A 12,660-nucleotide genomic window follows, 5' to 3' on the forward strand; every position below is an offset into this window, starting at 1 on the left:
CTGGGTCTTCCCCGAGGCCTCCTCCCAGCTGGACGGGCCTGGAACACCTTCCTAGGGAGGTGCCCAGGGGGCATCCTTACTAGATTTGAGTCTGATTTGATTTTGAAATGGAAAATGTGTAGGAACCCTGTAAAAAGTTAATCAGCTGTTCTTTGGCTCATGACTAACCTTTCCACAACATGTTGTGCCAGTCTGTGAATATGTTTGGAAGTTATTTGCCTTCATGTGATCCGACTATTCAGTTGTGACGTAACACCCTTTCAAAATATGATTTCCGGGTCCAAGTCTTGTGTTTCTACAACGCTGCAGTGGCGTGTTCCCCGAACATATGAGTTTTTTTTTTTAAAAACATAATGGTCATTTTACCTCTTTCTTAACGATAAAGAGGTGTCTAACTAAAGAAAATCTTCACTGTTCACATGATCGGCCGTTGTGTCTGTTTTATTTCAACGGAGCGTTTTGACCCGAAAATCTTATTTTGAAAGGGTGTTTTTAGCCACTCCCATTGTCAGCATGAACACAAACACACACCTTCTCTCACACACTCACACACACACACGCACACACACACACACACACACACACACACACACACACACACACACACACACTCACACACTCACACACTCACACTCACACACACTCTAAAAAGCTCCAGCTAAAGTATTTTGGATTGATAGCTGAACATGTGGAGTTCTGGCTGAAAACACACTCTGCTGTATCCACAGGTGAGACTGGGGACAGGTCTCAAATCCAGGAGGTGCTGCAGCGAGCACAAGAGAAAAAGATGGAGTCTGTAACGCATCGTGACAACAGTAAAACAACGGCGCCGTGGCATCATTCTACAGGCCATATCCATGACGACCGGGAGCCCTCAGCTCGTTTGTCACCGCTCCATCTCTCCACTGACCATCTCCACGACAACCAGAAGTCTGCGGCCGGTGTGGTGCCATGGCACCTCTCCACAGGTCAGAGCTAAAGTCTGTAGCACTCAGTTGATGTGTGTCCTTTTAATGATCTTTTCTATGAACATTTATATCAACGTAAAGGGTGCGTGAAGGTAGACAGTAGGCAGTGACAGTTATATTGCTTGAAATGAACCAAACCTATCTATTTTATACGTGAAGAGAGCATAAATGAGCCCTTTTCCTGGGGGTCATTTTTGTCGTTTTGGGGCAAAACAAATCCATAATCTTTCGTCATATTGTAATTCAAGTGTTCTGAGAGAAAACTAGGCTTCTGCTACTCCTCTTGGTTCTGTTTTCAGACTTTAGAACATCCATCTCGTGCAGGGAGACTTTGGCCAACCACAGGTCATTTCAGAGAGAGAGAGGGTTTCTATTGGCTCAGGACAGGGAGGAGAGGGAGAGCTGCATGAAGCCGCACTCTGCTTCCAATTCTAGCAATTTTTTGCTTTTTACGTACTGCAGCTTTATGTTGGCAACAGAGGTAGTCACAAAACCAAGACAAATTGACATCTATGAGAGACAACCAGCAGGACGGGACTACACACACACACACACACACACACACACACACACACACACACACACACACACACACACACACACACACACACACACACACACACAGACTAGATGTCGAGGCTGTCGTGTTACAGTCATGTCGTTGAGATGACCTCTCGCAGTCCCTAGTTAAAGCGTACTGATGCCTTTACTCCACCCTGCAGGTGACCTCTATGACGACCGAGAGGAGGCAGAGTCCAGTGATGGTTCTACGTCTTCGCCGCCACTGCGGATGCGCGCGCCAGTCGCCAGGCGGCTCAGCAGCCAGTTGAGGAGCAGGATGTGCCGCAGCCTGGGAGCCGATCTCGACCAGCTCCTCCAGGAGGACGCAAGGGTAGGAGGAGGAAGTGAGGCGGCCCGGCTGAACCGCCTTCACATGATCTCCTCCTCGCTCAGCCTACGCTACAACGTGTCATCCTCCTCGCTGTCGTCCTGTTCCACGCCGCCTCGCTGCCACAGCCTCGCCGAACTGGCCGAGGGTGTCGAGGAGAGAGGAGGGAGGAGGAGCTCTCCCACCGCCTCCTCCACTGCTCCCCACGTGGGCCCCAGTAGGCAGGTGAGACTGCACTGATTTGTAAAATGGGTTCTGTACATTAAGGTTGCAAAATTCCAGGAATATTGAAGGTGGAAACTTTCCACAGGAATTAACAGGGATTTATGGGAATTAAAGGGACCTAACGATAATAAGAACTCATGAAGAATACTTGTGCTTATCAGCGACCCTTCCAGATGATGAATAGAGAAAATAACCTGAAGAGCCTCAGTTGTCCTTACAAGAATATATGGTTTAATACATAAATGTGACCAGAGAAACATCTTGGTAGAGCATGTTGCATCATCATATTCATAACCAAAAATGAGACACAGTGAGTGTTATAGACAGAGAGCGGGGCCCAAGGTCCTGTTATCTGTTATGACACCAGCATAAGAAAACAAACCCTTGTACACACATTTAAGAGGAGACAGCCATCTCTCCACTCACTCATGTAAACCCTAATTTTACAGATATCATAGCATATTTTTCTCCAACAAGAGCCAACTGAGTCAGGGCACGCTGTGTATGGAAGTATCTGCTGTTGGGATTTTTCACATTTTAAAGCCTCTTTTTCTTCACAGTTCTTCACACTTTAAATAATCAAATTCAGCCCAAAAAAGATTGAAACTGTGGAGTATCAGAGGCGGTCTGGCCATACCCCATATGATCTTGTTTACTTGTTCTTTGGTCAGATAGTTCCTGATTTTAAATAATAATTTAGCAAATTTCAGAGCTCCTTTTTGTGTGAAGACTAATTGAAACCCTGGTGCATTATTTTGATAAATATGTAAAAAACAAACAAAAAAAAGAAACCTAGCCATCTGACTTATGCACACTTAGATTGACAACTAAAAATAGCGGTCTTAACTTTTTGAGATTTCTTGCTAACAAACCTGAAACATTAACTCTTTTTTGCCAAATCATAACAAAAGTTATCTCAAGACACTTTACATATAGAGAAGGTCTGGACCACACTTTGTGACTTATTCAGGATTTCCAGAGACCCAACAATGAAACAAAGAAATAAGCTCTGATAACACTTGAAGGACATAGATGACGTTGTTGTTTGCCTCTGTTATCAGTCCCTGGTTCCTCTGGAGCCCAGGGAGCACGCCTGGCTGGTGAAGGGGGCGGCGGGTGCCTGGCCTGACATCTACGGCCTGTTCAGAGAGGACTCCTCGCTGCTCAACAGACAGGACTTCATCTCCGGCTTCACTGTGCTGCACTGGATTGCAAAACACGGTGACCACAGAGTCCTCAACACCTTATGGTACGCAGCTCACAGTTAGCTTCGTCAGGTTTCCGCTGTAAAACAGGAAGGTCTGGTTCACGGAGCATTCTGAAACTAGAGTGAGCTGTAATTAATGTTATCTGAACTCCCGAGGGTGGTATGTTGCTTCAACACTTCAGTCTTACTGTTACTGTCGTCTTGCTGTTGGTGAACATGTCATGAAACGTAGTTTGGGATATACATGGTCCCTAGAGCACCGCCTCTGATGACTTTTCTGACCTCTGTTTCCTCGTGTCACCATTAGGCCCAGATTTCCACTTGTGTGTGCGTATAGGTGTGACTGAGTTTAGATGTTTGTGTGTGCTGGACACAGTTTCATCATTGTCATGAACTTTTCTGATCACATTCCTTCTCCCCAGGACCCAAGGCGGGTCCATGGGACTTGAAGATAGACTTTAGACTTAGACTTCTCTTTATTGATCCTTTGGGATGACTCCCGCAAGGAAATTGAATTTCCAGCAGCTTACAAAAACACAATAAACTCTTAGCTAAATAAATACAGAAGGTATAAAAAAAACAATCAACAGTGAACAATAAACTCGTAGTCAAATATACAGTATATGAGGTATATGAGGTTAAATGTAGAGGAAAAGTATAAGATGTTTAAATATGAGCGACAAATCTGCATTTTCCCCTGAGATTTCTCTGACTTCATAAAGGTACAGACACAACAGTGGAAAGGAGAGACCGGAGGGAAATAACAGAAAGGGGCTGAGCAAACAAACCCAGCCTCTGATGTGTCTTTGTCCACATCTGGTGAAGATTAAACTTTCTGATCCCCGTCTGCATCACTTTTTCTATTTCAAGGTTGCCACTTTTACACAACATTATTTTTTCCACTTGTGTCAGAAAATTAAGTAAGTCAAAATTGTTTCGTGGCACACTGCGGTCGGTTGGTTTTCACTGTAAGGATTAGCTGTATGCAGGCTCAGCTGTGCTTTGAGCTCACCTGCTAATATTAATACCAGTATATTAGTGGTTATGCTACATGCCCATAGGGTCTGTCATTTCCACGCTTCCCATTAATTGTCTTTGTAAGCAGCCATGCAATACATTCAGGATGCTCCGGGTTGAGTTAGATTAGCATACAGTTGAGGTCCAGGCTACTTTATGCAAATCAGGTGCGTCCAGCGTGATTCACCGCCTCTCAAAACTCCCCAAAATCTTTTAAACTAAGTGCTGTCGATTTAAAAAGAAGACAACTGCATTGCTGTGAGGAACTCAGAGTAGAGCGGCTGCTCCTTTGCGTTGAAAGGAGCCAGTTGAGGTGGTTCAGGATCATCTGGTAAGGATTAACCCTGGGCGCCTCCCTAGGGAGGTGTTCCAGGCACGTCCAGCTGGGAGGAGTCCTTGGGGAAGATCCAGGACCAGGTGGAGAGATTATATCTCCACACTGGCCTGGGAACGCCTCGGGATCCCCCAGTTAGAGCTGGTTAATGTGGCCCGGGAAAGGGAAGTTTTGGTGTCCTCTGCTGGAGCTGTTGCCCCCGCGACCCAACCCTGGATAAGCAGTTGACAATGAGTGAGTGAGAGGTTCATTGCTTATTTCTTGCTGGGAGCAGACAGCCAATGAGTGAGACAATTCGTCCAATGAGGTGCAGCCATCGCGTTTGTCGGTGGGAGTAGCCTGTTTTGTTAGTTTGGTTGTTGGCACACCCATCTAGTGTCCAATGCTGGAAAGCGTGGCGACTACTCACATCCAAAACCCCCCCTATGGACATGTACCGTTGCAGTTAAATGTTAACATGCTGATGTAACCTTTAGAATGATGCATTAGCATAAATCTTAGAGCTGAGGCTGACTTTTAGAGGTATCCTGTCATGAGTTTAAGTGGTGGACAAGTGGGACTGTTGTTGTCAGAAGCTCAACAAATTCCTCCTCTGGGGACTATGACTGTTTGTGCTTAATGTCATGACAACCCAGTCAGTGGCTGGTGAGATATTTCATGTCATGAACATACCAACAAGTAGCTAAAGGGAACCAGCACCACTTTAGCTGGCATGAACTGCTGTCAGAAGTTCTTGTTTTCTCATGTTTACTGCTAAGTTGATTTCAAGTGTGCAGACAAAAACTGACAAATTCCTTACAGCGTCAAAATGCACTTAAATAATCAGGCGTATGTAGTAAATCGCTGTGTGGGGGGAAATGAAATGTACATATGCTTAACTACTTTATGTGACCAAGCACTGATCCGCTCTCTCTGGCCATGGTTTTAGGTATGGAGTTCAAAAGGCTGGTTTGACCTTTGACGTGAATGCCAAGTCAACATGCGGCCACACACCTCTCCATATTGCCGCCATCCACGGCCACAGGAACATAATGCGGTTGCTGGTTAACAAGTTCAAGGCAGACGTGAAGCTGAGGGACACGGCGGGAAAGAAGCCCTGGCAGTACCTGAGCCGCAGCACGCCGTCGGATGACTTTGAGCTGCTGGGAGCTCCTTCGCGGCCTGCTGGAGGAGGTGAGGGAGGAGTCGGGAGAGAAGACCCTGGCTGGGAACAGCGTCAGCAGCCCCGCCGGCGGCGGCGCCATCACCTCTCCTCCGCTTCCTCGGGAGAGAGGCCCCACACCATGTCGGGCACAACAAGGGTTAAAAGGTCATCGTCGATCGCAGCGTTCCTCAAACACAAGTCACTGCTACGGTTTCACGGACATCAGTCTGACTCCTCCGTTTGAGAACCTCATTGGATTCAGTTTGATTTCATTTCTGAAAGCTGATTGGTTTACTGTCCACCTGCCACTCCAGCTTTCCACTGGCAGATACCCCCAACAGGAGTCCTGATGCTCTCACACCTGTAGTCCGGTTCATTTGGACTGAACCAAAGGACAAATAATACATGGTTGTGTTACTAAGTACACACACCACTACAGTTTTAACTGCTTTCGACCAGGACTCAGGGACATTCTTTGTTCTGGGCAACAACACCAGGGTTGGATTGGATCAAACTAAACCGCTTAGGTGTGACAGTGTCTCACTGCTGGACCAAGGATAACACCTCTCACTGCCATTAAAAAGGAATTGGACCTCTGACATGGTACCTGGTATGAAACCCTGTAGATATTTACTTTTATATTCCAACACATACACAGAAAATACAGCTTAACAATGACCTATTGTATTTCAAATGTTGCCACAATCTGAATAACTCAATATACAGTCCACGCATATTTAGCCATTGCTAGCTCCTCTAGTTTAGCCATTAGTGTAGCATCAGCTTTAAGGAGTCTTGATGGGTAGATGCTAGATCAGACCTGCTGGATGTGTGGGGGTCAACACGGCATACTATGGTGTCAATACTTTGTCAGCTTTCCCTGACATTAGCATGTAGTTAAATGTACGGTGAAGGCATTAAAACGTCTTTTTAAACCACTAATACTGCTGAAAATAACACAAATCCTCTGCAGTAGGATGAGAAGAGTCCCTACACAGAAAACAAAGCACCAACAACGTAGTTAGTGAACCCAAAGTTTATTAAAAGAGTGTTTTAAAGACTTACCTACTGGCCCCTGTACCAGCTCCTCTCATAGTAAAGTCCATTCAAGTGGATTACCAAAGTCAATCCCAAAGGAAGGAGCCCATTGGTGCTTTGTTTTTTGTGTAGAGAATCTTCTCATGCTGCTGCAGAGGTTTGCTGTTATTTTGAGCAGTATTAGTGGTTAAAAAAGACTTTTGAATGCCTTCACCGTACTGCCCCAAGCTAATCAGTGTTAGCCTGTTAGCGACTCTCCCGGATTTCTCCGTTAATAGTTTTTATACAAAAAAAAATGTCTCGATGGCTTATTTGATGTATGTGAGAGAAGAAAAAGACCATGTAATTTCACTTTAACAGCCTACACACCGCCCAAAGCCTTAATTAAAAAGGATTCCCCCTCTTTCAGCCCCAAACCTTGAGCTCAGTCCAAATAATTGCAATAACAAGGAGCAGTTAGTTTCTGCACATGAGCGTTTGGTTCCACTGGATATGAATGCCAATGATTGTTTGAATAAGACTGCTAGATCTGAGACACGTGATAGCTTAAAGCGACAGGTGATTTGCAAGTACTTGCAGATTGTCGTGAGAGTGTATGAGCCGCAGGGCAACGTGAGCTCCAGTCTCAGTCTGAAGCTGTGATTCACTCACAGGAGACAAAGACAGTCCGCAACAGAGATGATTCTGCTGTTTTTTAACACATACGCTCTTTGATAATGTGTACTTTACATTCCTCATATTGTTTCCAAAGGATCCGTCAGATTTCATGGCTGATTTTCTTCATTCTGTGCAGCCTTTAGTTTCAGTTAGCTTGTGAAAACTAACTCGCAGTGAAATTCCGTTTAGGGAGGTATATCATGAACACCTCTTCAATAAAAACAAATGACACTGCAATAGGCACCACTTTTGTAAAGCTTCACTTTTTGCTGGCACTGAATCACGGGTGTTTTCATTTGGTGGGGTGATTTAAAAGATAATTGTGTTTTTTTTACAACTTGGGTCTTATTTTGGTAGTTTTGTCCTTTCCTGTCAGTGCTTGCATTGTTCTCACTAGCTGAGATGAGGGAATGTGCTGACATCACTGAAAAGTAATCTTCACGGATGAGAAACACAAGCAGTGAGATGAACTGAGACGCTGTAAACAAACCTCCAGGTTAGTCAAACATACAACATGATAATCCTTATGCAAACTAAATAGTAAGTGTAATTACCACAACAAACAGACCAGTATTTAACCCTATGTATACAACCACAATGTGACAATTTTGTTTTTTCTGATGTCAGGATTCCAGTGGTTGCAAAAAGAAGTCTGATTGTATAGAAGTCAATGAGAAAATGAACCTACTTCTCACACCTCTGTAAACATTTTCATTGTGAGTTTATTGTCTCAATCACTAGTTTCACCAGGTTGCTATGCTGGCAACAGGATAGAGCCTTAGTAATGTTTATCCACGGCAGTGTGTACGTTAAAATAGCATTCAACCTGTTCTGGGGTGTTGTGTTAAAAGTCTCAGGACTTGTTCTAACTTCATTAAAGGTATCCTTGAAAAAACACTTCTGCTGCATTTGGTTGCACATTGCTAACAAACAACAAGCTAATGTTAACTAGCAACTTTAGAAACAGCCAAATTTAAACCAGCTCCTTTACACTGCGACACAGACAGTTCACATAATAGAGGCGCCAGCAGCCGGGGTCCCCTGCTCAACCACTGGCAATAGTCGCCGGATGACTGGCACTTTACCTCTTTAGCGTTTAGCTTAGCACATTGCCATTTAAACAACACTGCCCTCTCGCCAAATATGGTCAAAAACAAGATGGCTATGGCCAAAATGCGGTCGTGCCTAAAAGGCTAGCCTTAGCACAAGTCCTGCGAGACTCGCTCCCAGCCACCTAGAATAAACTGAAACTATTTAAGCTGCACACCTAACTTAATCTCTTAAATCAACTCTTTGATTACCATCTAGACACGACCCCAAAATGCCAAACTCCTCGAACCAAGGAGGTCTTCACGGTAGCTACATCGATCTATTTGATACAGTCAATGTATCTCACTCTGACATTTCCCAAAATGTCAAACTATTCCTTTAACTTGGTGAGTAAAATGTAATGAAAGAACGGATGGACAAGCTACACAAATAGGAGACAACTTGTTTTGAAACGATGCTTTAATTTCTGAAGCCATAGCTTGTGATGTTGTTGTACTGGATTTGTAGTTAATGGTGTAAAACATGTCAACACACTAGTATTGTCCTCTATCACTCACCACCAGGATAAACCTGCTGTGTTTGCTTTGTAAATGATTGTGATCTGATGTTTACTGTAATTTGATGTTCGTCAGCATGTGCATTATTCCCACTCACTGAACATCAAATGTGTGTCACAGTTGGAGCTGTTGTATTTTTATACAAATGTATTTGACATCTTCGCATCATATCTGACAGAATGGACTGGGATGGTCGTTCGGCCTCTCTCGTAGAAAGAAAGCAGAAACACTTAGTGGCAATTGATTGCACATGATTGGATTAACTGCAAATGTGTGTGAATGTGCTCCCTAACTGAGCATCAACTGAGGGGGGTCCTGCATTAATGCCCTGTCTTGTAGACTGACCTTGTTAAGAGCTTTATTCTTTTAGATTACACTGTACTAAGATGCTTTTTATTCCAAAATAAAATTGTTGTGTTTTTTGTTCTCAAATGTGTGTGAACTGACAGAAACGTGGGGCTGGGTGGGACTGGTATAAACCATAGAAGTAGTAGTTGGTTTCTGTACTGTGCACTGTAAAGAAGTGCAAGTACGTGCACACCGCCTCAGTGACATATGGATGTGGGTCCACCCAGCAGTTACACCAGTGTATCCTGTTAATGGTGGTTTTGGAACATGCAACAACATGTTGAGTATGTTTGTGTGTGGAGAAATAATGTAGACTGGAAGACATGTTTGCTCATGACCCTGTGTGTGTGTGTGTGTGTGTGTGTGTGTGTGTGTGTGTGTGTGTGTGTGTGTGTGTGTGTGTGTGTGTGTGTGTGTGTGTGTGTGTGTGTGTGTGTGTGTGTGTGTGTGTGTGTGTGTGTGTGTGTGTGTGTGTGTGTGTGTGTGTGTGTGTGTGTGTGTGTGTGTGTGTGTGTGTGTGTGTGTGTGTGTGTGTGTGTGTGTGTGTGTGTGTGTGTGTGTGTGTGTGTGTGTGTGTGTGTGTGTGTGTGTGTGTATTTTTGCTTTTCTATTGTGAGAACCAGTTATAGATTTAGAGATTGAGATGATTTTACCCCGTCATAACTTTTTTAAAGGGCTGTTTAAGAGTTGGGGCCTGGTTTTGAGGTTCAGTTTAGAATCTGATTTAGGTTAAGGGTTATGTCATTAGAGTCTCACAAGTATAGATGTGTGTGCGTGAGTTTCTGTTTGATCATGCTCAGTGTTTCCAGTGTGTACATTCTCAAACAGCCAGTTAGACCTGTTGCATATTGAGTTACCTAACATTTTTAGTATAATAGCTTTTGTTCTTTTGAATGGATAATGTTTACCAGAATCCAGAAACTCGATAGGCTACAGTGGCTACAGAAAGTATCCAGACGCCCTTAAACGTTTCACTCCTTTTTAATTTGCTTTGTTTAATCATTTAAGTTGATTTTTTTCCTCATTAATGTACACACAGCACCCCACTTTGATAAAAAAACACAGAGTTGTAGTGACTTCGCAAATGTAGATTAAAAAACAAAAACTGAGTCATGAGTCATGAATCATTAGGCCTATATGAATTCTGAAGAGCTGAACATTGTGAAGCCATGTTATTTTCTACCAGGTACCTTTTGTACTTAGATGCTATGAATGATATATTATAATCCGTCAGATTTGAGATACGTTGTGTCTAGCGGCCTCTTTGGCAGTAAGCTGTAACTGCAGGGGAGCCTCTGGGCCTAACCTCCCACACTTCCTTTCCTCCTTCGATTCGTTTTTTGTTTCCGAGTTCCCGATTACAATCAATGCAGCATACACTTTGGCTCCACCTGGACAGACCAACCACTGCTGACTGACGTAAACAGAGTCAGTAATAGAGCGCTGCATTTGAATTTTACGCGAGAATGTCGCCACAGACACTCAAATGTATTTCTGGGCAACGCAACAAATCTTATCAAATCAGCTTCATTTATACAGCACCCTTCATACATATAAAAGTGCAGCCCAAATTAAAAAAACCTTGACATCCCAACTCCTTCAATCGTGTACACACACACACATACACACACACTACACCGATACATACCACCCCCCCCCCCCCCCACACACACACACACACACACATAGACTGAGTGAGGAAACACCATCCTAATGGGGCCATTCCCACCAAGAGTCCAAGCCCACGGTTACAGGGTACGCCGCCACAGAGACTACCCCAACTATCCAGGCCCGGACAACCCCCCGGACAGTCTATGTGTGCAGAACTCAACAAACCTACACCAGCTCTAAAAGATGGACGGGAGAACTTAATTGTTTTTTTCATCACTCCACACATCAAAAATAAACCAATAGGTGAACAGCAGCCATGTTGGAGACAGTGTGGGTGGATGAGCGCCAATCACTCGCATGTTTTTTGGTCATGTGTGAAACTGCAGGGGTTCTGGGACCGGGTGGTTCAGACTCTGGAACCAGATTCTATATGTTACCCAGGGACCCCTGGACTCTGTACCTGGGTTTGACTGGGTTTGACTCCAGAGGGTACTATTCAAAAGGTAAGGACTCAAAATCTTGATATTGGCATGTAAAAAGGCCGTAACAAGAAACTGGTTGAGAAGTGACCCTCCAAGCGCAGAGCAGGGGCTGGATGTTGTGGAGGAAATCTACTTGATGGAAAGACGGACCTTCTGTCTCAGGATGATAGCAGAGACCTTGGACCAACGGTGGCATAAATGGACTGTGTACATGAAAAAAGACGAGTCAAACACTCAGCAGACCCAACGGACAGTGGTGAAGGATGCAACCAGAGTGACCCCCCCCCCCCCCCTTTATTTATTTATTATTTTTATTGTTTTATTTTACCTACTTTTAGTTCATTTTTCACCTGTCGTTTTGGCAAATTGCATTGATTTGCAATAGCTGTTCATGTAAAACACAAAGCAGAAATTAATAAAGAGTTTTTAAAACATATATAACTTTAAAGATTGAGGATGACTTGTAATACATGACTGATCTCCTCCTTCCCTTTAACATCATCAGGTCAACAATTTCAACGACTAAAAACCTGCAGAACTAAGGACTATCCCATCAGCCTCGGCTGTGTTTAGCAAACGTAAACATGCTGATACTAAGCTAACATGGTTAACATTTGAAACATGTTTAACCGCATGTTAGCACTGCCTCACAGAGCAGCCAGTGTGACTGTAGCTTCTGAATGGGCTTGTCTGCTTGTCTGTCTCACTTTAGAAATGTTATTTCTTGTTATCTGGATGACTGAGCAAAGTAAAAAAAAAAAAAACACTCCTGAGGAGGGGGACCCGAGTCCCAAATCTGAGGACTTGAGACTAGCTGGACTAACTCAAGACTCAACTTTGACCTGGTATTCATGGCTTGAGACTTTACCTTACCTTTGTATTGAGAGGTTACATTTTGTTTCTGAAACCTGTTTGGTTGATTTAGTGCCAAGGAGGTGGTTAAACAGACGTACATCCACCATAGAGCCAGGTCTCTAAGACGGTGCTGCCTGTTAAAAGGAAGGATGACGTTGCCATTGTGAGCAAGATTGCTGGATAAATACTCTATATACCCCCAAAGCAATTTCAGTCAAAAGCAACTGGACTTGGTTATTTGTCTAGGAAGATGTTTCACCTCTCATCCAAGAGGCTTC

At 43.9% G+C, this 12,660-nt stretch overlaps 1 protein-coding gene across 1 annotated transcript in view; it reads left to right on the top strand.

Moving 5' to 3' along the window:
- The window catches only part of sowahb (sosondowah ankyrin repeat domain family member B), an 11,573-nt gene extending 2,771 nt beyond the window's left edge, over positions 1-8,802 (top strand). Inside the window, exons 2-5 of the mRNA XM_083929672.1 lie at positions 729-968; positions 1,691-2,082; positions 3,144-3,331; positions 5,569-8,802. Of these exons, the coding sequence (XP_083785798.1) occupies positions 729-968; positions 1,691-2,082; positions 3,144-3,331; positions 5,569-6,028 (1,280 nt within the window). The 3' untranslated portion in view covers positions 6,029-8,802. The remainder of the gene's footprint in view (positions 1-728; positions 969-1,690; positions 2,083-3,143; positions 3,332-5,568) is intronic.
- The last annotated feature ends 3,858 nt before the right edge of the window (positions 8,803-12,660 follow it).

This window comes from Echiichthys vipera (assembly GCF_963691815.1).
Source record: "Echiichthys vipera genome assembly, chromosome: 16".
NCBI classification, from domain to species: Eukaryota; Metazoa; Chordata; class Actinopteri; order Perciformes; family Trachinidae; genus Echiichthys; species Echiichthys vipera.